Genomic DNA, 24,749 nt, shown 5'->3' with positions numbered 1-24,749 from the left:
AATTACCTTTTTGTTTATTTGGGCGTTTTTGCCAATATTGAGATACAATCCACTGATATAATTACACACATTTGTGAAAAATAAAGATACTAAAACTTCAATGTTGATCAGCATCTACAGTTATTTATTTACAGCGGGTATGTTAATGGTTTGCAAACTGTATACATTAATAGTCCTCCAGGGCCGTGACGCCCACACGCTATATATCAGTTTGCAGGACAGCTTTCATTTTCCCTGGGAGTTGTCCTGTGTGGGCTGGAACTCAGTCCAGACGTTCTGTTAAATGTGCTTCTTTCGCAGGCACATGGGGATTACAATTTGGATGATTTCCAAAATTCAAAACGCTTTTGTTCTTAAGGTTTTCTTTTTTCTTATAAAATTACTAATATTTGCACTCTCTTATTTATATATCAAAACCTTGTTTGTTGGTAAAGCCATTTATAAAACTATACTGTGTTGCTAAATGTATGCTTCTTACAGAGATTGTCAAGGAATTGCTATAACAGTGCCATTATTTCTATGGTAAAAAAAGGTTGCCTTTCTACCTATTTTCCTGCCCAGTAAGGGTACATATATACATAACTCATCAGCAGGATAGGAAATACAAGGGTTTGCTATGTTTCTCTTTTGAATATAGATTCCTTTGTTTATGGAACTTGCCCTGCTTTCAGGGTTCATTAAATATTAAGAAAACATACCTGAACGGTTTACATTTGGACTGTGGCAAATAGAAGTTAATACAAAATACAGCTCTTCAAGAAGCACCTCTGTACACGTCCTAGATTTGGGAGTAGAACAAACCTATATTAATATAGCTCTTCTATGTCTTTATCAGCATACCACAACTTGGCCTTCAAGCATCCACAGAAGCTATAAATACTGATGATGGCAGGCATTCAAATTGTGGGCATAAATGTAATTATTCTTAGGATTAATCCAGGATCAATCTCATATTCAGTATTCATTTTTGGGACCTGTTTTTCACCCTCCCTTTAATGCAAGGGGAATGGTTAGAATTTCTGTAGTATTTCAGTGCCGTCTTTGTCCCGGTTGAGCTGTTTTTTTCATATTTTCTTCCTTATTGACAGTAAGTGACAGCAAAAAATTCAGAGTCTTACCCTTCACCACTCTATGAAAAAAAATTGACTGGAGTTCCAATTTAAAATGGAAACATATCTGTGCAAACTTTTTTATGTTGTTTACAAGGGATGCTAATTTGGAAACCTGGTTTAAGTATTAAAAAAAAATGGTAAATCAGTAATTCTTTGCAAAGATGAGAAAAGCAATGATGCAGTTTTGTGAATTCACTATGTTAATGCCCTTTTCCCCTTCCTTAGCAATAAAACAAATGAGAATATTTTTACACAAAAATCTTTGCAAAGGATATGCAGTACCTATGTAACATTTAGTTTACTCTATATTTTTTGAATGGCAATTTTCATAAGCCCAATAATCTTAAACTCGGATTTCAGTTAAAGTAAGTGGTTGCAAGTAAAAGTTTTTAGTTGGAGCCACTCTAAAGTGGAGAATCTCTCAACACACAGCATCGGAGCAATGCAAGTGAGAACATTGCTGGATGAAAGTAACAATAGTGCTCCACAGGAAATTATAATTAGCAAAGTTCTAAGGTAAACCAACTTAGTAAAACTTCTGCCCAATGCAAATATCAAATCAGGTTGGCCTACATATTACAATTTTTGATCTTTTCCAAAATTGTGCCGTACACAATACACACAGCAGCTGTACCATTGCATCATTTTCTCCAGCTAACAAGTCTCTCCATGCGACAGTATGATACCCTAACCAGCATGTTAGGTTACCAACTGCTGGCCACCATGCCTGGAACTGGAAGGAGGCATTTTCATGAAGCCAATCTTTTCTAAATACTGATACTGGCATATGTCTTCCAAATGTGGTAGCTAAATTCTGTTGCCTAGGGCTGATAGTGGAGAGTAGGATTAGTAATTCTAATAATGGATTCTCTGCTGTCTTGTTGAATGTAAAACATATTAATTGTAATGCACATTTTTTTCTGGCCACTTATATCAGTTTCAAAACTTCCAACAGGAATTCCATTGCAGCAGAGAGATTTTGTACTGCATGTTTTGTACTCAATGCAATAGAGTTCTATTTAGTGGATTTATTAAGGGAGTAGAAACTGTTCACTTTGAAAAATTACTGTTCACGGAGTTTAGTAAATAAAGGGGAGCTTAAAAAAAAAAATGTTTTTGTTTAAAAAAAAAATATTTTCATTCATTTTTTATTTCTTGTGCATGGTATAGAAATTAAAGTGAACACAGCTTCACCTTACTTACAAAGCAAGGCGAATGTTCAATTTGCTGATCAGTTTCTACTCCTATAGTCAATTAACCCCTATGTATTGGACTGGTCTCTTCCATTTTGCCAAAAACCCACTGCTCACAGCCTACATTCCATTGATATGACTCTTTGAAAGCGATTTAATGGTTTGGCCACACACATTAAAATTATATTTTATAAAGAACTTTAAATTTACCATCAGCTATACAGTGTGGCAGCCTACTGAAGTGGAAATAAAATAAATAGATAGTTAAGTAGGCTCTCATACTACATAGTTGTTTGTAAAGTTAAAACAGATTGTACAATTAGACTGTGATGTGTATGCCAGCTTTCCTCTTAGCAGAAACTATAACTCCTAAATATCCTAAGTTTGAAAATTCATATTTGGATTCTCTATTATCTATTTGGACAAAAGCTGAATACCCACTTATTTGTTCTCATTTTGTGCTTCTCGCTATTGTTTTTTACATTATGACTTTTCAGCTGTTGGAACCTATAATTCATATCACGCAGGGGGCATTATACAAAACACACAATCTCAGTTCAGGAACATATTCACTTTACACAAGCAACATAATACTTACCCCAAACAGATATTAAGACAATAAAACAAGTACTATAATTCAATACTGGAAAGTCACACATATACAATAATCTCTGAATGGAAAGCTAACATTTGTAATGATTCTTTAATATTTCAAGGAGTTTTAGGGTGGTTTAATAAAAGATGCTTCTATTGGATGAGGCAGTCATCTTTGCCTAGGCAGATATGATTATTGCATCCTTACTGCGATGTATGCAGGTGGCAACAGAAATCACTGATCTCTATAAATAATGCAACATTTTTGGTGAATCTGGGAAGCTTCATAGATTCAGTGAACCTTTACAAGCCCCTTTGCGCATTACATGACATTTAGTCCTACCTATGTGTACTATGCCATTAGGATAAAGTAAGCACAGCTCTATGCAGGTTGAGTTAACTGCAATCACTGCAAAACAAGCATATAGAAGTAACACATGAAGTAAAGCTTGAAGATAGATAACCTTAACTGCCAGCTTTTCCCATTGCTTATTATTCATTAATACAGGCAGATCATCTATGCCAGTGCAATAATAAAATATTCATACTGCTGAATCATTGTGCTGAGTGTACTATAATACAACTATTACGGTAATGCCAAGCAATGAGCTTCATATTTTGATAATCAGGTATTATTACAAAATAGTTTTTTTAATAGGTTACATTTTCAAGCATTTTATTTTAAAACTGGGAGCATTTCTAGTCTATGTATCAATTAATGTGCTTAAATTCTGTATTGCTTGATTTTTTTACAAAACAAAACTAGTGCAGATACTGGTAGCAACAACTAAAATGCAGTAAAACATTTAATGGAGGAACTACTCCCAAAGCAGTCTAGCCATTCATTACTAAGCCTGGGGAAAATTGCACTTGTGTGGAACTTCCCCATCTACTACTGCCTAAATGCCTCCTGCATAAGTCCAGTCAGACAGTACCTGTACTTTTGGAGAAGCTGACGGCCCTGACTGTTGCTCATCTAGGTATAACTGAAATATATATGTACTTCAGCTATTTATAAATTAGCAGAAGGCCGTGCCATCAGTGTGCTCAGTGTTACAATCAGTTCTTGACCAGATGTATGGAGCATTGTGCCTTACGCTTCAGCCCCTTGCTGTTTCAGGTAGCTGGAAAGGGAAGAAAATCCATCTCAGAGCACAGTAACTTCAGGATCTACCACTCATTGCTTCCCATTATAAAACCTGTGAGTGTTCCCTTATACATAAAAGGGAAACATGAGATATGTGTAATTATTTTAAGATATGCTGAATTTTATATAGCTTGTATTCAGAAAACAGGGTATGTTCTCAAAACAAAATTATTCACATTATTTTGTAAAGTTATTACTATGTTTTTGTTCTTTCTTATCTTTTACCTTGTGCAGCCTTTACACTTGACACATTGTAGGGTTTTGAAATATAATATAGGATACTTTGACAAAGGCCTCCTGTGACGTGGTAAAAAATGCAGTTTAAACACTTGATCTATAGTAAAACCATATAATACAGTCATTATTGCTCTTTAGCAGCAAGAAGTGCAACCGTTCCAGTTTGTGCTATCTGATTGCCCCATAATCCCTTAGCAGGGGCCCAAAAATCTATTACTGACCGGTATGTACATAATACTTTGAAGAGTATTACATAAGGGTGTGGGAAAAGAATACTGAGAGCCTATACAATAGTTTTGGATTTGTGATCCACAAAAAGGGGAAAATATAAGAAGGCTTTAGGCAAGGCCAAGTCAATTCACAAACACAAACAGTACTTCACTTAATATACCGGCCTATATAATTTCACAAACAACAAAGAAATTGAAAATAAAAATTTAGAATACTCAAAGAAGGAGTATGATATTTGTAAATCTGCTCCACTTGATAGAAATTATAAGCAATTTCATGACCACTGTGGTTATTGCAAGAATCCCAGGTTCTGTTCATGAACAGTTTGTGATGTCAGTTTTTCAAATATATGTACCTGTAGTTGCTCGTACACAAATTGGTTATTTTCATTATTTCACTGTTACTTTAAAAAATTCCCAGCAGAAAAGAAAATTGGAATTGGTCAATCAATCAGTCAACTTTTTCCAAGATTTTGAAAACAATCTATGATACATTATCTTTGCAAAATTAGAAGCAACTTCTGCAAAAAAATCAGTCCCAGTGGGAGAGAGATATACAATAGGACCTACTTAAAATGATTCTGGTTGAGGCCAATGAAAAAGTGCCTTCATCCTCCATGTGAAAGTCTTCAGATCTGAGTTATGGACATGGACTGGATAACCCAGGTTTTAACTTAATTCTTCAGCGATTTAAGAAGCTTCTCGTTGAATTCCTTCACTTTGGATCTCATGTAAATTTCTTGCTTAACACTGTGGTTGGGGTTCAGACCTGCTAAACACATGTAGTAGAAAAGAGCCAGCTTTTCTAACTGCCTTGATGGACGGTCAACTCAAACCAGCATGTGCCTCCGACGGTGTAATGCTAAGTGGTCTGAGCGGGAAAAGCTGCGGTCACAGTCTGCACATTTAAATGGCTTCACTCCTGTATGTTTGCGGTAATGCCGTGTTAGTTCATCAGAGCGTGCAAACTTCCAGGTGCATCCTTCCCAGGTACACATGTATGGTTTCTCTCCTTTGTAAAGACAAAAAAAAAAGCAAAATGTATTATGTGCATTTGAAATAGTCATAGATAAGATAATCATAACAATGTACAACACATTCATCCAGCAAACAAACACCAACCTTAACTTGTTTATGTTATTAGTGTACTTTATACTTTCGCTTCCCTAGTCCGTATTTAATCTCTACCAAAATCGATACAATAATAATAGTAATAAGTATAGTAACAGTTGTAAAAGCAGAAGCAGCAGAAGCAATATATTGAAGTGTGACAATTACCTAGTTGTTCGGTTGCTTCGATTACAGAGTGGAAATATAAGACTACAGATGCTGGTGTAGCAGACACAATTGCCTGGGAGACTAGAGATGAGAATTTCCATTTGATATTAACAGATCACATGACCGATCTACAGACAAACTCTAAAGTAAATGGATTTGGGTTCATGTTATGTTATTTTTTTCAAGCTTAATATGTTTTTAAACGTATGTTTTACATATTATTTTATTGCGAGATGCACCAAAGACATTGGTGTCCCAGTTTTTTTAAGGCAGCAAACAACAGAAGCTGTTTTCTCTTAGACTTTCTCTCTCCAACAGAGCCTCAGTACAGCCCCTGTCTGGAAAAGGGGAGGGGTTATTGCTTGTATCCTAAAACTTTGCTTGCAATATCCTGACATTAAAAAGACAAAAAAATTCTGCGCTATGAATACAAGTGTAGCAGTGATAAAATCAATCCCAAAGAAATTTTAGTGATAAGAAGGAGAAAAGAGCATACACAGACCTATAGAAAAATCCAGACAAGAATGTAAATAAATGTGTAGCGCTGACCTTAGAAAGTGACATCAATTATATGATCATGAACAGTGTACATGATACTAATAAAAAATGCATGGAAAAGTCCACAAGAAAGTCCTTAAATGAAAAGGAATTCACTGAAAAGTGTGTAAAAGAAGGAACCACAAGTCCCAGCATATAGCAGATGTCCGTACTCTTCACACAATATAGGGAGAAATCACCCATGGAAAGTAACACACTCAATAGCAGCTTACCAAATCCATATGGCCATCCAAACGAATGGAAAGGCCAAAAAACTCTTGATATATGGTTTAGCAGGAATGCCAGCTGTCAGTCCACGAGATCCCAGATAGGGCACAGATAGATGACGTCACCACGCCCCCTTCTAGCCAGCTGTGTGTTTCTATGAGTGTTGGAGACACTGCGGAGACGCTGCCGTTTTCCACATTATCAGCGGTACAATATTTGTCATGCCCGATGTTTTTCTATTCATGTGAGTGCACCTATTTTAAATAAACTTAGATTGTAGATTTTTACAGTATTACGCTATGTGCCCTAGTTATTTCTTTTTGCCCTTTTGGCTCCCATGCATACCCTTTGAGTGTGCCCTATCTGGGATCTCGTGGACTGACATCTGGCGTTCCTGCAAAACCATATATCAACCGTTTTTTGGCCTTTCCATTAGTTTGGATGGCCATATGGATTTGGTAAGCTGCTATTGAGTGTGTTCCTTTCCACAGGTGATTCCTCCCTATATTGTGTGAAGAGTACGGACATCTGCTATATGTTGGGACTTGTGGTTCCTTCTTTTACACACTTTTCAGTGAATATCCTGACATCCATTGATGAAGCAAATTTTCCAGTGGTGTTGCAAATATTAGAAGTAGTACCCAGCTGGCATCAGCAGACTTGTTACACAGAAAAAAAAAACACACTACAACTACAGCGCTAACCCTTTGCCAATACCATAACTATAAGAGCATTCCCAGTATATATTTGTTTGCAAAAAGAAGGTGTATTCCCGGAGGTTAGGAATATAAAGTCAATGAATCGATAACTGGCTGTGACTGTCAGTGCCTGCAAGGCTGCCTTTTCACTGTGAGCTGGAGATCCACACTCTGAAATGGAAGAAGGGAAGGAGAGAAAGACGGCAGGCATGGTGTAGCACAGTTTATTTAAAATTCAAGGCTGATAAAGGAGGCGTGGCTTGTTTCCAAAATGCGTTCCTATTGGCTACCACAATTGTTGGGCTGACAGCTCTCACACACTCATGGGCTAGAGACACTCTTCCTGGGTGGACACCCCAGCTCTGGACTATACACCACGGCAGTTTCTGGTCTGTCTGACATCGGCTCTTTCTAGACGGATTCCTTGCTTTGCAGGCTCCCCCAGGACAGCTTGAACCCTCTCCTCTCCCGGATTTAGACCCCAGCTACTGTTGGACTTTCCCGGGTTTTTTCCACCTTTGGTCGCCCACTGTCACCCCCACAACTTTGTGAGTGCAATCGTTTATACATTGAATTTTAAATAAACTGTGCTACACCATGCCTGCTTGGCACATTTCTCTCCTTCCCCTCTTCCATCAGCAGACTAAATCTCCTGTTTCTAAAGTGCTTGTATTTGTAATTTTTTTAGTTTAAAAGTTTAAAGCACAAATTACCTTCAGTGCATCTACTGTATATATGTAACCACAAAATAATGTCATCAACTGCAGAAAAATAGCACTAAGACATGAAGCAAAGAAGCTATCTGGTTGATTCATTTTTTTCTGTTTATTTTAGATAATCCCAAGTGGGATCAAGTGGTTTCAGTGAATTAATTTGTCATTCAGCTAGGGCATAAGGGAGCAATTTTACTGGAAAAAAAAATAGCGCATTCTGCATTTACAATCTTAAATGCAATAAAATAACACAGCCACTTATACTTGTGTCACTTAAACTTGTAAGTTTAAAACTTCTGAGCTACTTACCTTTTTTTCAATACCAATAAAGAGATGACAGAAACAGATATAATTTAAGCATCATCACTGTTATCCGCAAATATTAATTTCTTATATGATAGTTTTTTTCTGATAAAAGTTGATTTTTCTGGCATTGAGACAAAATATAGAGAGCTATAGGGATAATGTGACTGAAGGCAAACAGTTCCTGTATTGCTACTATGAATGCACCTGGAGTTAAATTAATATTTATAAAACAAAGATTTTAATAAATAGTAAAAAAAAGTGAAAAAACATTATTTAAAATGTATGAATTAAAAAAAATGTAGACTGTAATTGATCAAAAGCCATTATATTTTCTCTTTAAGCCAGGGCTGGGCAAAACCTGACAACTAGGTAGACCACATTTTTCTAAAGGTTAAGCACTGTTAGAGTAAACATATTTTCCTTGGATCCTTTAAAATGACAGTGCCTGCTATCTCTTAAATTGAGCACAGTGGCTGCTGAAAGTTAAAGATAACCTCCAGGCACAAACAATGTAACTTTAAAATATTCCTCAGTATCAGATATACATTGACTTCATGTGCACCAAATGCCTTTTCAAATCCAGATATTAACATGTATAAGTAGAGATGACATCATCATTGGGCTGCATAAACCCTGTGCAGATAGGAGCTCTGCGGGGGGGGGGGGGGGGGGGGGTTGAGAGACCCAGCAGGTTCACCCACTTAGGGCTGCATGCAGAAAACTACAAGAGGGGAGCAGAAACTAGACCAGTTACCAAGCACAATGACCGGGAGCAGCAATGACTGGTCTTTATTCCACGCAGCTTCTGCACAAAGGCAATGTTTCACACCGAATTACTGCACAGATCTGAAAGTACTATACAAGGCACACCAAGGTTCAAGTAAAAAGTAAATGTATTCCGCACTCCAAAACTTAGCTCCTTTTTATTTATTTTATCAAGAGATAAAAACTGCATACATAAATGTCTCCACCCAAAAGCACCTTCCTCAATGTGTTTCACCACTATTTACTTGCTCACAAGGACAGCAAGCCAATAATGGTGAAATGCGTGAAGGAAAGTGGTTTTGGATGGAGACCTTTATGTATGCAGCTTTTATCTCTTGATGAATTAAACAGAAAGAAGAGCTAAGTTTTGGAATGCGGCATACATGTTTTTTTTTACTGCGAGTGGAGACAGGCTGTGGCAGCCAGCACCTGGGTCATCCTTGTAGATTGACAGGAGCAAATCTGACGCAGAGCTATGGGTTTGGGTAAGATTCAAGTAATAATACATATTCCTCTTGTATTTAGACAATACTTGCTTATCCATAAGTTCACCTTTAACTTTACCACCCACGCTAAGCTCCATCACTAGTTTTAATCCCCCCCAAAGTAGGATTCTTGCTAAAAAAAAGACCACATAACATAGCCCATTATAGTTTTCAGAGCATCGGCTATACAGTGTACATTCATTTTTTTTTTTTTGTAAAGTTATTAAACTTTATATACGTATATTATAAATGAAATGTATACACACACATCTTACACATTGAGGTTAGTTTACTAAAACTAGAGAGTGCAAAATCTGGTGCAGTTGTGGTAGCCGATGGCTGGGAATTGACTATTTTATGCAGAGCTGAACCAGTCTTTGTACTCTCCAGTTTTAGTAAATCAACCTCCATTGTTTTACAAATCAGAAAAACATCCCAGAGCACTGTAAGTTAGCTAAAGCAACCGAACAGCAGATGCTGATTGATTTTTATGGTTGATAAATCACTCTGTAAACAAGCTAAAATCTGAAATAGCTGAATATGTGACAATAGCCTATAGCGCCATCTGTTGGCTGGGTAGAAGACTGTATTATATTTTTATGCAAATGTTTATATTTACCTAAATAAAAAAAAACCATGAAGAATATAGAAAAATAATATGTAAAATCCATAGTACCTCCCTTTAATCTGTGTATTCAATGACTCAGGTTTGCAGATTATTACTGAATCTCTTGGAAAGCTTTTAAATCTGACATTGTCCTTCATAATACCTGTCCCTCCATCACAAGAAAATGGATAATAAATGGTAAGAATTTTGGAAAGCTTATAGTTGGTATAAATATGTTGTAGCTCCCTGACCCCTAGGCATAAAACAAATGAATGTTCAGCTCATAGTGTACTCACATAATTAGATTTCTTTAATATATACCACTTGTTTTACATACATGAATGACAAAGCTGCTCTCACAGCAATCATAAAGAATAAGCTAAGTTCCCTATCCCTTATATCATCTGAAATACTCTTTTAAAGTAATCCATCAAAGACAAAAAAGGTAACCAAAACTCTACACAAAGCCACTGTCTTGTTGTACAATAAAAGTTTGGTTTCGGTTGCATTAAACACTTTAGCTTTGTTTAACATATGTGTGGTTACTGTGTAATAAAAGCAGGGCAAACACAGGCTGTTCCTTTAGACCTGTCTCAGCACGGAAGTGTACAAGCCTTTTAAAAATAACTCTAAAATATCTATCGACCAATACAAATACTACAGTTAACCTGAGTCTGGCACCAGTTGTTAGACACACATAACAAAAAGAGATCTGCAGATACCCAGGATAATCCAAGCTTGCCACAATAGAAAAAGATAATATTTTTAACATGAAGTAGCTTTACAGATCTCCCACATCTGAAATGATTGGCACAGTTTAATGATGTTCTAAATAGCAAAACCTAGTCACACACAAAGATTTGACTCTCGGGCAGGGAGTCTCATAGCTACAGAGCATAAACACATTGTTAATTACTTTTTGGGTCTATGCCTAAAACATGCAATCATAAAAAATGTACAGGAATACCCGTAGGTCAAAAAACTATCATATTATTATTATTATTCAACTAAAGAAATTAAAAGGAAAAAGAAAAAAGAAGACTTTTTTAAATGAGCAATTTGCGTTTTTAACCAACAAATATGCAAAAAAGTGAGCAGGGAGATTAACAACCTTGTCCGCCTGCCCTGGCACGTAGGGTGGCATTCTGGAATCTTTTGTTATATAGAGGATTTGCTTTCTTCTGCCTCTGGGCGCCCTGATATCCTATGCCATGGCCTATGTTTTCTACACAGAATAAAACAGCAATAAACTATCCCTCATTACAATTTATAGACTATTCACAGACAAGAAGGTCCTCCATCCGGTGACATTATTTCTTGTGTGCCTTTAGCTTTAAAGCATATCTAAAGCTAAAGCGTTTTCTTTTATTTTGGATATCATAGATAAGGAGAGGTTAAAATGTCTGTCAGTATTTTTTTTGTCGTTTGAGTTTCATTAGGGAGAGTTCTAATTACTTCCTGTCCTGTAGACTCAACAGGAAATGGCAGGATAGCTTTACAATGTGAGAGAAATCCCCTCCTAGATCGTACAGAAACAACTATTCCCAATGGAATATTTTTGCTCTATTCTTGTTCTGATGGCAGCTGAAAATTTTACCCTCATGTTCATTCCCATAAGCACTGGTGATCAGGACAATTAGAGAGAGTTAATCTCCCTAACACCGAGAGCAATAAAAAAAAAAAAACTGACAAGGGTTCCAACCCTGCACTATTCTACCTTTAGTTCAACTTTAACACACACACACACATATATATATATATATATATATATATATACACACTGATCAAAAATATTAAAGGAACACTTTTTAATCAGAGTATAGCATAAAGTCAATTAAACTCCTGGGATATTGATCTGGTCAGTTAAGTAGCAGAGGGGGTTGGTAATCAGTTTCAGCTGCCCTGGTGTTAATGAAATTAACAACGGGTTCACTAGATGGACAACAATGAGACAACTTCCAAAACAATATTGGTTTTACAGGTGGGGGCCACTGATATTTTCTTTCCCTCCTCAGCTTTTCTGACTGTTTTTCACTAGTTTTGCATTTGGCTAGGGTCAGTGTCACTACTAGTAGCATGAAAGGATACCTGGACCCTATAGAGGTTGTACAGGCAGTCCAACTCCTCCAGGATGGCACATCAATACATGCAATTGCCAGAAGGTTTGCTGTGTCTCCCAGCACAGTCTCAAGAGTATGGAGGAGATTCCAGGAGACAGGCAGTTATTCTAGGAGAGACGGACAGGGCTGTAAAAGGTACTTTATCCATCAGCAGGACCAGTATCTGCTCCTTTGTGCAAGGAGGAATAGGATGAGCACTGCCAAAGCTTTACAAAATGACCTCCAGCAGGCCCCTGGTGTGAATGTCTCTGACCAAATAATCAGAAAAAGACTTCATGAGGGAGGCCAGAGGGCCTGACATCCTTTTGTGGGCCCTGTGCTCACCGCCCGGCACTGTGGAGCTCGATTGGAATTTGCCATTAAACACCAGAATTGGCAGGTCCGTCAATGGCACCCTGTACTTTTCACAGAGGAGAACAGGTTCACCCTGAGCACATGTGAATGACGTGGAAGGGTCTGGAGAAGCAGTGGAGAACATTATGCTGCCTGTAACATCATTCAGCATGACCGGTTTGGTGGTGGGCCAGTGATGGTCTGGGGAGGCATATCAATGGAGGAAAGCACAGACCTCTACAGGCTAGACAATGGTACCCTGACTGCCATTAGGTATCTGAATGAAATTATTGGACCAATTGTCAGACCCTACGCTGGTGCAGTAGGTCCTGGGTTCCTCCTGGTGCACAACACTTTCCCGGCCTCATGTAGCGAAAATATGCAGACAGTTCTTGGAGGATGAAGGAACTGATACAATTGAATGGCCCCCATGCTTGCCTGACCTAAATCGAATAGAACACCTCTGGGACATTATGTTTAGTTCCATCCGACGGCGACAGGTTGCACCTCATTCTGTTCAGGAGCTCAATGATGCTCTGGTCCAGATCTGGGAGGAAATACCCCAGGATACAATCCGTCTTCTCATTAGGAGCATGCCCCAATGTTGTCAAGCATGCATACAAGCACATCGGGGCCATAAAAACTACTAAGTACCATTTTGAGTTGCTACGATGAAATTTCAGCAAAATGATTTAGCCTGCTGCATCATTTTTTCACTTTGATTTTGGGGGTGTCTTTGAATTCAGCCTTCTGTAGGTTGATAATTTTAATTTCCATGAAACAATGTGGCATTTTTTCATTTCTAACACATTACCCAGTCCATATCAGTAGAGATATCCAGCATGATATTTTCTCCATTGAGATCTGATGTGTTTTCAAAGTGTTATTTTAAAGGATAAGTCCTCCCCCTAACACTAAAATCTCTGCATCTATAGATCTCCACGATCTAACACTAACCTATCTAGCCCTGTAAAGAAGAAATCAGTATACTTACTATTTTTTAAGCCGATTTGACCTGATCCTGCACTGAGCTGTGAGCCGCGGCTTTGCTGTGGAGGCGGGTGCAGAAGAAACAGCCGACATAGTAAGTCTATGGGTGACGGCACATCCCATTATTTCACAGCTTTTGTCGGCCGTGTCCTCTGCACAGCTTCCACCGCTTGAGATTAAGTCAGATCGCCTTCAAAAAAGGTATATATACGGATTTCTTCTATACAGAGCTAGATAGGTTACTCTTAGATCATGGGGATCTATAGATGCAGGGATTTTAGTTTTAGGGTAGACTTATCCTTTAATTTTTTTGAGCAGTGTATTTATGTATGTGCCGTTTCTTTTAATTCATATGGATAATACCTGTGCAGCTTAAAATGAGTACAGATCACCTGCAATACACCACCAGTGCATCGTTTTGTCACCTTAATATAGCTACATTCCAGGCACTTTGCCAAAACAGTTGGGAAGAGCCTTCACAATGCTTTCAAATGGACAAAAGTATTAGCTGATAATAACAACCAACCAATAATGTTAAATGTACAAGACAGAATTAAAGTGAAGCTTTGCTTTGTACATGGTTGGGCAAAGCAACATATCTATTTTAAAGCCAGCCCCTACAGCATGGTATACTTACCTTTCCTTGGTTCCATTCACTACCAGGAGCAAAGAGATTTACCTAGAACCTGCTTACATCCCCATGTGACAGCATTGGGCCAATCAGTACTGCATGCCTTGTAGAGAAAATGTTTCAGGAGGGATTTTTAGTGCATTCTGGTATGTTAGAAAATGATTGGGCTGCCCTAATGCAAACCACCTTAATGCACATCATAATGCGTGTTAACATGCATGCATTAAATTCACCACAATTCACTACACTGCTATGATATAGACCAGGCATGTCCAACCTGCGGCCCGAGGGCCGCATGCGGCCCAGAACCGCAGGCAATGCGGCCCACTGCCCCCTGACAATTTTTTTTTTGCTGGGGAGGAAAGAAGTCGGGTCGGGGGCACGGCCACAGCAGCTTCCAACTGTAGGCAGAGGCTGCCTCGGAGGGGAGGGGGCGAGCATGTGCAGTGTTTCTGATTACTACCACCATGATCACTTCAAGTCACTGAAGTGGTCATGGTGGTTAGAGTGTTCCTTTATTATCTCTCAGAAGAAGTAAACCTCTGTATACTGATTCCATTTCATTTGATCATCCTCTAGTTGTGTTAAATTAGTGCGGGGGCGCGGCGGCGCGGGAAGGGGGCGGCGGCATTTTATTACTTATATACCTTAACTATAGTATATATTTTATATGCGGCCCGAGAAAATTTCTCCACACTCATTGTGTCCCAGAGAAGCCAAAAGGTTGGACGCCCATGATATAGACCCTAAAGCCTAGTTGTACATTTCATACAGTTATCCTTTAAATGCACTCCAACTACTTATAGCAACTTAGTATGGGCCTGTTCACATTTTGGTAATGCATCCTCCTGTTAATAACTATGGAAAGCCTGTACACCATTGGGGTGCATATTAGCCTTTCCATAGCAATGAGTCATGGGTGGAAAAAGAAAACTCAGACTGAGAGACATCTGGAGCAGTAGATGTGTGGTATTAAGGAGTTGGGACAGATAAGTATACCACTTGAGGGGACTACTGGGGTGGGGAGCATTTAAAGAATAACTGTACTAGAAGTAAAGTTATCCTTTAAAGTGAACCTGTGTATTTGCCCTGTAAAGCACAATTAAAGCACAAAAAAAAAAAAACCCCAAGTCCAGCGCTCTATATCCAAAAAATCTGTTGAGAATTGGGTATTATTCCCTACAGATTGGCCTAGTATAATTCTGACCGACACTAAAATCTATGTATTTGACTCACAGACACTGTCTCAACAACATTGGCTTTCAATTAGCTTTGCTGAGATCAAGATTTTCCCTTTATACAAAACAGAAGGGGGAAATGCAATTCTCTGAACTAGCGATGGAATTAGAAGACTTGTTGTAGGTGCAGCTCCACTGGGGCCCTGAACTGTGGGGTATTTAATCACACTGAGCATAAAAAATGCAAAGCTTTTTAATCAAATGGTCTCCTGTTAAACAGAGTGTTCACTGTTTACGCTAAATATAAGAAAAGTAAAATGTATAACTTTTCCAATATAGAATATTTGACATTTACTTTCTTTTAAGCAGTAAAGAATGTGAGTTTTTTTTAAATTGACTTATGATTTACACTTTGTATTAGAGTTTGACATAGATATCACTCTATTTTTAGTAAACTGAAATATCTGAATAATGAAAAGGGCACAGATAATCATATAATGGTATGTGACTCTTGACTATGCATTTGTATATTGAGTACATAATGTATTCATGTTTGTGTTAATTATTAATACATGTTGGAAGTTTAAAGTCTATAACAGGTCAATCTTCTTTTTTCTTTATGAAACATCATTCTGTAATGTAGATGCTTCCCTATTATGCCTAGCTTAGCACGTAAGCCATAAGATGCCTGGCACTCCAGACATGCTTATGCTTATGCAAGGATGATGTAAAAATGTGCTGTAACCCACTGTAACAAATCACAATGGCAAATGCAGAGTTCGGTTTGGTGGCAAAGTAATGCCAATCTGTACATACTACTCTTCATTTCTCTGTAGCGGAGTAAAATGTTAGCTTTATTTTATGCCTGTATTATAAAAATTGCACATGAAGCCTAAACTGATATTGTGGGCAACACAGAAGACCTGCTACTAAAGGCAAAATTAACATATTTAATTCATAATTTGGCCTAGATAAGACTAAAGAGAATTTATGGCTCACACATATTGTTCAAGTCAACTTGCAGCCTTTAATTGTACATTATTCTTCAAGTCACATTAGGTACACGTTCACTTTCAAAGTGAATTTTTATTTTACATTGTACACTTATCCTGCTCATTGAGGTGTAACAAATTAACAAATTCAATTTGCAAGACTACTCAATGTAAACTAAGCCAATTTTCGTTTTGTAAAGAGAATTTTCACTTAGCTTAGTGAATGAGATGCAAGCAAAGATCCTGTTTTTTTTAAATCTCCTTGCATTTGATTGGATATTCTTTTCAAAATTTCTACTTTGTTGCTCCTCATTCCTTAAGCTGATGACCAGTGCCGGGACAAGGTCATCCAGTACCCCACCTGCTGCCTGTTGGATGGATAGGAGGGCAGGGCCAATCTGCATGCACAAAAATGTTTGTGGCATGCAATTCAATAGTACCAATATTTGTGGTACACTGCAGCAAAGTGAAAGGTCTAACATGCACAAACGTGCACAAATACGGGACTAATTGTCAGAATACAATAACACAACGGGAGGATTCCTCTATCCACATCAAATGTGTGGATGGGTTAATCGGTTGATTTGTTTTTTCTTCAACCTACTGCTTGAACAAGATTAAGGTTCCTTTCAGATGGGCATTCCGATAAGATCTACTAAGTTTTCCCTCGCATCCCTATGGACAAGGCTGATGTAATAGGACTTGTGTCCATTTACAACCCCCTATCTCTGAATCCATCCAGGACTAAAAAAAAAAAAAAAATGGAAAAAAGACTGCGTCCTCTACATAAAAGTGACATATCGGAGGTAACCTGATGTAAACACCAGTGTCTTTTCACATCTGGCTGCCTATTGAGCTCTAACAGGTCCACCTGTATCTGCTGCAAAACTGAATGACACAGATGTAAAAAAAACTGGCATCCCACCAATTCATCTTTGATTCAGCAAGGGTTATGTCCATGGATCCCTTGCTGATTGAATTGGCCTCTATTCCATGTGAAGGGATCATTAGGGTTTATTTACACATTGGATAGGAAGACTGGGCAGTTGAGCCATGGCTTTAACACCCCCCCTCCCCTCCAACTGCCTGCCTGAACAATAAACATACATACCAGCTGTACACATGCTGTGTCCATGATGCTGTGCTTAAACAGTATGTTGCTTTCAGTGGGTGGTGCTGCGGCCAAACAGAATAATGTAGTTCATTGGGGCTGCTGTATGTCATTGGGGCTGCTGTATGGCAATTCTTGGGTTAAATTGGGTGGTGAGGAGGCAACATATTGCCCCCTCATCTCTCCTAAACAGCTCTAAAAAGCAAAAGCAATCAATTCAAGCATGGATATTTTCATTGGAGCAACAGTCACTTCCACAAATGTGAAGGAGCCCTAAGAGAAGCCAAACAAACAGATGCAGGGAAGTAAAGTGTTATATCTCCTCACATGATAATGGGAGGTTCACTGCCTACCCAGGCTCAGTCTTATGTCCTACTGGGATGAGAGTATAACCTGACAAACAGACTATGCTGACAGGTCCTGGCAGTCTGGCAGCTAGAAATACATTCAACAAGCAGAGATAACAGCGATTGGGCAGCCCGTGACAGCAGGGAAAGGAGATGCAGGTGCCGATGCAAAATGCATAGAGTGATGCAGACAGTAAATAACGCAAAGCTCTAGTGTGAAGTGAACATTCTGCTAACATGTAAGGAGATTGAACACTGTACTTTCCTGCATTTGCCTTTGGCTACTGTAGAAGAAGAGGGAGAAGGGATCTGTTGCAGCTCCATGTGCGCTCTGCCTCAAGACAGAGAAGCTCTGCCCTGGGCAGGTGCCCCTTCTGCCCATGCCTTGTCCAGGCCCTGTCTGGCCATACACTTCTCAAATTTTGGCAAACTCCTGTTGATTCAATTTAAATTGAAGCTGTGGGTGGCCATGTCGGCACCACCTGACTCAACAAAATTCAAATAAGAAATTAAAGGAGCTGGGTGGAAAATTGTCAGCCAAACAGTGACAGCTGCATCCAATCAGATGCAATCACTGTTCGGGTATTTAAGCAGCCACGGGCATTGCAACTGCTTCAATACAAGGGCCGACAGTGGATATTCCCCCATGCACACAGTAAAGGATAGATGGAGAAATCTATTTGATTTATCTTGTTCAGTCCTATGCATGTATGACTAGCTTAGGGGAAGCGAAAATTCACTTTGATCGTGAACATGCGCTACTTCTTCAGTAAATTCATTACAATGTATCTAAATGGCAACAAGGTTTAACCAAAATTTACAACATTTTAAGACAACTATGTCCAAATATGGAATAAGCCCCACCCTCACAGTGAAAAAGCTCAAGATATAAAGCACAAACCCTTAATAAGTATGACTATAAAGCCATCCCAGATAGCAAGGATAACTTCCCACAAATTTGTGGCAGTGTTGAATTGTAAGTCTGCTAACTTGATGCATATTTTCACTGGCAATTTGTACACCTGCAGAGCACTTGAAGCACAAGTTCTAGTTGACACTTTTCCAATTTGTAGCAAATTTGTTTGGCAAAAGCAAAGTTGCAGTGGTGAATCTACATCAAGAGCTCTGCAAGTCTACAGCATGAAAATTCAGCCACAGTGACCCCTGTGGTGGGATGATTATTGCACAACATCACTGAACCAGAACTTGCAACAGACTTGCAGAATGTTTGCAAAGAAAGTTCACCTAGAATCATGCAATGCGGACTTGCTGCAATTGTACACCAAACAAAAGCAGCCTGGCAAGTCTTGCAATAGCTTAGCAATTCATTTGCAAACTTGCAGCACAATTTCTTGCTATCCGTGATGTAACAATTAACATATCCAAGGTGCATTAACTCAAGCAACCTAACAGATTTAATTTAACATAATATATTTGATTGCTGCTATTGGTCACCGCACCTTGCAAACACCATTTATGTATGTTATTTACAATTTTTTATGTACAGTAAAAACTGTGTGTAATGGAACCGCAATACACACTATACTTGTGGACTTCCGTCAGTATACGGCTTCCTCCCAGTCGTGAACATAGATATCAGATTTTGCAACCGCCCCCATACAAAGCTTGTACTGGAATCATCTCCTTTATTGAACAGTTCCACACTCAATTTATACACATATGAGCACATCCCCCTCCTGATTAGATTACCACACACAGGTCAGGGGTTGCCTGATTACATTATCATATGCAGATGAAATTGTATACAGAAATATAATTAACCTGAACTAATTATCTAGCCATCTGGACAGAACAATATGTAAGTTCATTAACATTTAACAATGGAACAGACAGGCTTAACAGAATACACGTCTCATTGGACAAGACTAGTACGCCAACCCTGATGCAGCAAAAACAGGGGCGTAGCGAGGTACAAAATCATGTGCCACATCCTAAAAATCTTGAAATTGGAGGAACAAAAGGAAAAATGGACTTTCAAGGCACCATACATAAAAAGAAAAACACTTTATTGTTGATTAACATAAAACCAGAAAAGATTCTTCAACCACCCCCTAGGGGTCGGTAATAGTAAGTCGAGATACACGTGGCATAATAAAGTAAACCTTGCCGATAGGGCATACAGGGTAACTAGAGTTGGCAAGAATACAATAACAATCACAAATTGATAGGTAAGGACGCTATACGCTATGATCGGGGGGCAACCCACGATCCGGGGCAACGCAGAGCGTCCTCAACAATATGAGTACAACTTGCACATAGGAACAGGTTCATGTAGCCAGATGCTCTACATGTTTCTCCTGATGTTCAAGCTTCTTCCGGAGCTGTTAGGATACACGTTCCCTGTATAGGTGGGATATCACTGGAGCCAACAATAGGGCGCCAAGGAAGTAGCCAAGAAGTAGCACAAAATATAGTAATCACGAGGGACGACCTGCTGAGGCAACTCATGAGAACACACTGCTGCAACCGATAAGGAAATATTGATTGTCAGGGTGAACGACACAATCAGCTAATAACCAGTACCAAACATAACATAACATAGGCTGAAAGGCTTAGTCCAGAGCACACCCTCCGACATAGATAAACATGCAGCGCGTCCTCCTTGTGTTCCTCATAGGGCCGCAGATCGATGCCCCCGGATGGGGAAGAACCACCATGAATACACGTCTCACCTCAATACACAAACAATAGGGAGAGCCTGTCTCTGACATTGAAGATCAATACACATTACCATAGGTAAACACAGACCCCATTTGAAGCAATCCAAACCGTTAAGTATCTGCCTTTCACTCCCAGTGACTGTGAGTACTGTCACACTGTGAAAGTGCAGTTTTCTAATGAACACACATATATGATTTAATGTAATGCAGGACCTTATATAGTAAATAAATCAATAGTCAGGCTGTCTAACTCTATTCATAAACAAAGTAAAATGGGCGTTGCTGCCCATAGTGACCAATCAATGTATATTTTCCCAAAGAATCAAACACGAATGATGATTGGTTACATTGTGTAATAATAGATTTCAGTTAGGTCAACTGTGTGCACAGACGTCCCATCTTCTTTTGTATGTGGGTGTAATATAACATTAAAATGGAAGTAAAGGCTAGCTATAAAGTTTTGCTAAAATTTTACCTACCCCATCTCCTACATTTTCTGTATAGCCTTTACAAAAAAAGACCAGCCAAAATATATTTTTTTATCTACTCCGCTGCAGTCACTTAATTGATAAGAATCAGATCCCCTATGTCAGGAAGAACTCAATTACAGCCCTGAACCTCTGGAGCCGAGACATTACCTGCTGGTTCCCGTTGCCTATCCGTTATCACTGCTCCCTTCCCTCCTCTGCAGCAGCTCACTGACACAGGGGAGCCAAAGCTTCTGTATCAGGTAAAAGCAGCAGAGCAGATTAAAAAAAGTTATTTCCACTGCTCTCTTTTATCAAGGCTATGCAGCAGAGGTAGTAAGTAGGGGAGGCAACGTTTTTAACACCATTTCTAGTTAGCCTTCCGTTATTTTTATTTTATCAATAGAACCCACATAAGAATGAAAAATAGGTTTTCCACAGTATATATATATATATATATATATATATATATATATATATATATATATATATATATATTTAAAATCAAATCTCCATTGCTTCCGGCAACAACATAGTGTGGGCGGATTTCTGCCAGATGCAGGCCACGCCACGACCCTCCAGCCTGCGTTCTCAGAACAAGAGGGAGGCGAAACCTCCACTAATGCACATGCTGGTCTTTTTTTTTTTACAAAAAAAGACCAGCCAAAATATATTTTTTTATCTACTCCGCTGCAGTCACTTAATTGATAAGAATCAGATCCCCTATGTCAGGAAGAACTCAATTACAGCCCTGAACCTCTGGAGCCGAGACATTACCTGCTGGTTCCCGTTGCCTATCCGTTATCACTGCTCCCTTCCCTCCTCTGCAGCAGCTCACTGACACAGGGGAGCCAAAGCTTCTGTATCAGGTAAAAGCAGCAGAGCAGATTAAAAAAAGTTATTTCCACTGCTCTCTTTTATCAAGGCTATGCAGCAGAGGTAGTAAGTAGGGGAGGCAACGTTTTTAACACCATTTCTAGTTAGCCTTCCGTTATTTTTATTTTATCAATAGAACCCACATAAGAATGAAAAATAGGTTTTCCACAGTATATATATATATATATATATATATATATATATATATATATATATATATATATATTTAAAATCAAATCTCCATTGCTTCCGGCAACAACATAGTGTGGGCGGATTTCTGCCAGATGCAGGCCACGCCACGACCCTCCAGCCTGCGTTCTCAGAACAAGAGGGAGGCGAAACCTCCACTAATGCACATGCAGCACCCCCCCCCCCCATGTTGCTTTTATTTTTTTACTTTTTTTTATATATATTTTATTCGTTTTCCATTATACACAATATACATATACAATTACTTCAGGAAAAAGAAGACATTCTTAAATACAATTTTAATTCCCCTCCCTCCTCTCCCATTTCCCCTGTTCCACTTACATCTTAAATTCCTATAAATTCCATTATCCTCTATTCCTTCCCTCTATTCTATTTCTAGCTCACCTTAATTCCTATTTCCCTGTGCTTTTAAATTCTATCCAACCTCTCCAGATGTTCATACGTTTTTATTTTTATTTTTCCCATAATAATACAGTTCTTCCATATTATAAATAGTTTATACCTTTTTAACCCAGTCTCTCAGTGATGGTCTCCCTGGAACTTGCCAGCATTTTGGAATTAGGGACTTTGCTGCATTTATTAAATGTGGTATCACTGTCTTTTTCTATTGCTTGATTGTCAAGTTAGTATTGTGGAATAAATACTTTTCAGGATTTTTAAACATTTCTACTCCTGTTATCCCCTGAATCTGTTGTATAATGTAATCTCATAATTCTTGTATTTTTGGACATTCCCACCATATATGTGCCATTGTTCCAGTTAGCCCACAACCTCTCCAACAAAGCGATGATTTTTCTGGTTGGCATTTATGTGCTTTGGTAGGTGTTATAAACCATCTTGATAGCCATTTATAATTCATTTCTATCCTATTTATGTCTATTGTTGTCCTGTCTGCTAGTTTTAGTATTTTCTCTTTTTCCTGCTTGCTCCAGTTTGCATCAAGCTCTGCCTCCCATTTCCCCAGGTAAGGCTGAGTTTCTGGTTCCGCCATCTTGGTAAGAATCTTGTATACCTGGGAAATGCAGTGTTTCGGTGCAGACTGTGAGCTAAGCATTTTTTCAAATGGTAATACATTTTCACCTGATCTTATTGGGTGAGGTAGTGTCTTTATAAAGTGCTTTTAATTGATGATACCTTATTTCATTGATCAACAGTAGTTCTCTTTTGTGCCTTAGTTCCTGTAGTATACATATCTCTACTTTTTTCATAATGTCTTTTAATTGTGCATTCTTGTCCTTTATCCATACCCCAAATAGTGTCTTGTTCCCTGGTAAGAAAAAATCTGTCCCTGATAATGATATTAATGGTGAATTATACTCCTATTTCCTCTGTTTGTGCATTCAATCCTATATTTTAAATACCTGCATTGTAAGTGTACTAGTGTCTTATGAAAAGTGACGGTGTTGTTGTGGTACCCATTTCACCTTGTGTTGTGGTGTCTTACTTAATACATTTTCAATTTTAACCCAACTTTTTTCTTGTAGATTAGATTTAGAATCCAGAACTCTTGTTAATAAAATTGCGTTATAGTTTGGGACAGCCAATTCCCCTTGTAATTTATCTTTACTTATTGTTGCAAATTGTATTCTTGCCATTTTGTATTTCCATATAAAGCCCAGTGTCATCTTTTTTAATGTATGAAAATAACTCTGTGGTATATGGATCGGGAGCATCTGGAATTTATAAAGCACTTTTGTTAAAATGCACATTTTGATTATATTTATACGTCCTACCCAAGAGAGCGACCTCATTCAGATTTTTCTCAGTTCTTCCTTAATTTAATTTACTAGCGAGATATAGTTTATTTGGTACAATTCCTTCCAAGTAGCTGTTAAATTTACCCCTCTATATTTTAATTTGTCCTGCCATTTAAATGGGAATTTTTCTTGTAAGCATTGTTCCTCTTTTTTATCCACATTTATATTTAAGATTTCTGATTTTATTGGGTTTATTTTGAAATGTGATAGTTCTCCATAATATTTCAATGATTTCATTATATTTGGTAGGAATAATCTAGGACTTGAAACATAAAACAAAATATAATCCGCATATGCTGACACTTTATGTTCTTTCTCTCCTATTTTCACTCCTTTTATATCTACACTGTTTCTAATAGTTGCAAGTAGTGGTTCTAGTGATAATAATAAGGGAGTGAGAGGACACCTCTGTCTCGTTCCATTGTTTAATTCAGAGGATCAAGACAGGGTTCCATTTATCTTAAGTGCTGCCGTTGGATACTTATATAATGTTTTAATCTAGTGGATCGTTCTTGGGCCCATCCCTATTTTCTCTAGTGTTGCTAACATGAAGCCCCAGTCCACCCTGTCAAATGCTTTTTCAGCATCTACTGACAGTAGCAGAGTTGGGGGTCCTTCTTTACATACTTTTTGTAAGAGTAACAATGTTATGAATTAATCCTTTCCATCTTGTAGCTAATATTTTGGCTAGCAGAGTTTGCGCTGGATGGGATGATTAGCGGGGGACTGCTGCACTAGCCGCACATGACGGGAGTTTCCTCAAGCTCCTAGCACATGCTCCCTGCGCATTCCATGATCTCCCTCATTTCCACTGTTGTAAAGCTGGGTACACAATGTTAGCAAGTGAGCCGGTTCAGCAGAGCCGGCCAACTTTCTGTCAGTGTGTACAGCAGTCTGTTCGTCAAAAGTCGGTTGTCAGAAGGGAA

At 38.4% G+C, this 24,749-nt stretch overlaps 1 protein-coding gene across 1 annotated transcript in view; it reads right to left on the bottom strand.

The window, feature by feature from the left end:
* Positions 1-4,088: 4,088 nt before the first annotated feature.
* The window catches only part of KLF12 (KLF transcription factor 12), a gene marked incomplete at its 5' end in the record, with an annotated part of 283,835 nt that continues 263,174 nt past the window's right edge, over positions 4,089-24,749 (bottom strand). The window contains 1 exon segment of the mRNA XM_082244678.1: positions 4,089-5,525. Within this exon segment, the coding sequence (XP_082100804.1) occupies positions 5,344-5,525 (182 nt within the window). The 3' untranslated portion in view covers positions 4,089-5,343.

This window comes from Pelophylax lessonae (genome assembly GCF_965119305.1).
Source record: "Pelophylax lessonae genome assembly, chromosome: 2".
NCBI lineage: Eukaryota > Metazoa > Chordata > Amphibia > Anura > Ranidae > Pelophylax > Pelophylax lessonae.
The sequence above is the reverse complement of the archived record's forward strand: the minus strand, read 5'-3'. Positions and strand labels throughout refer to the sequence as shown.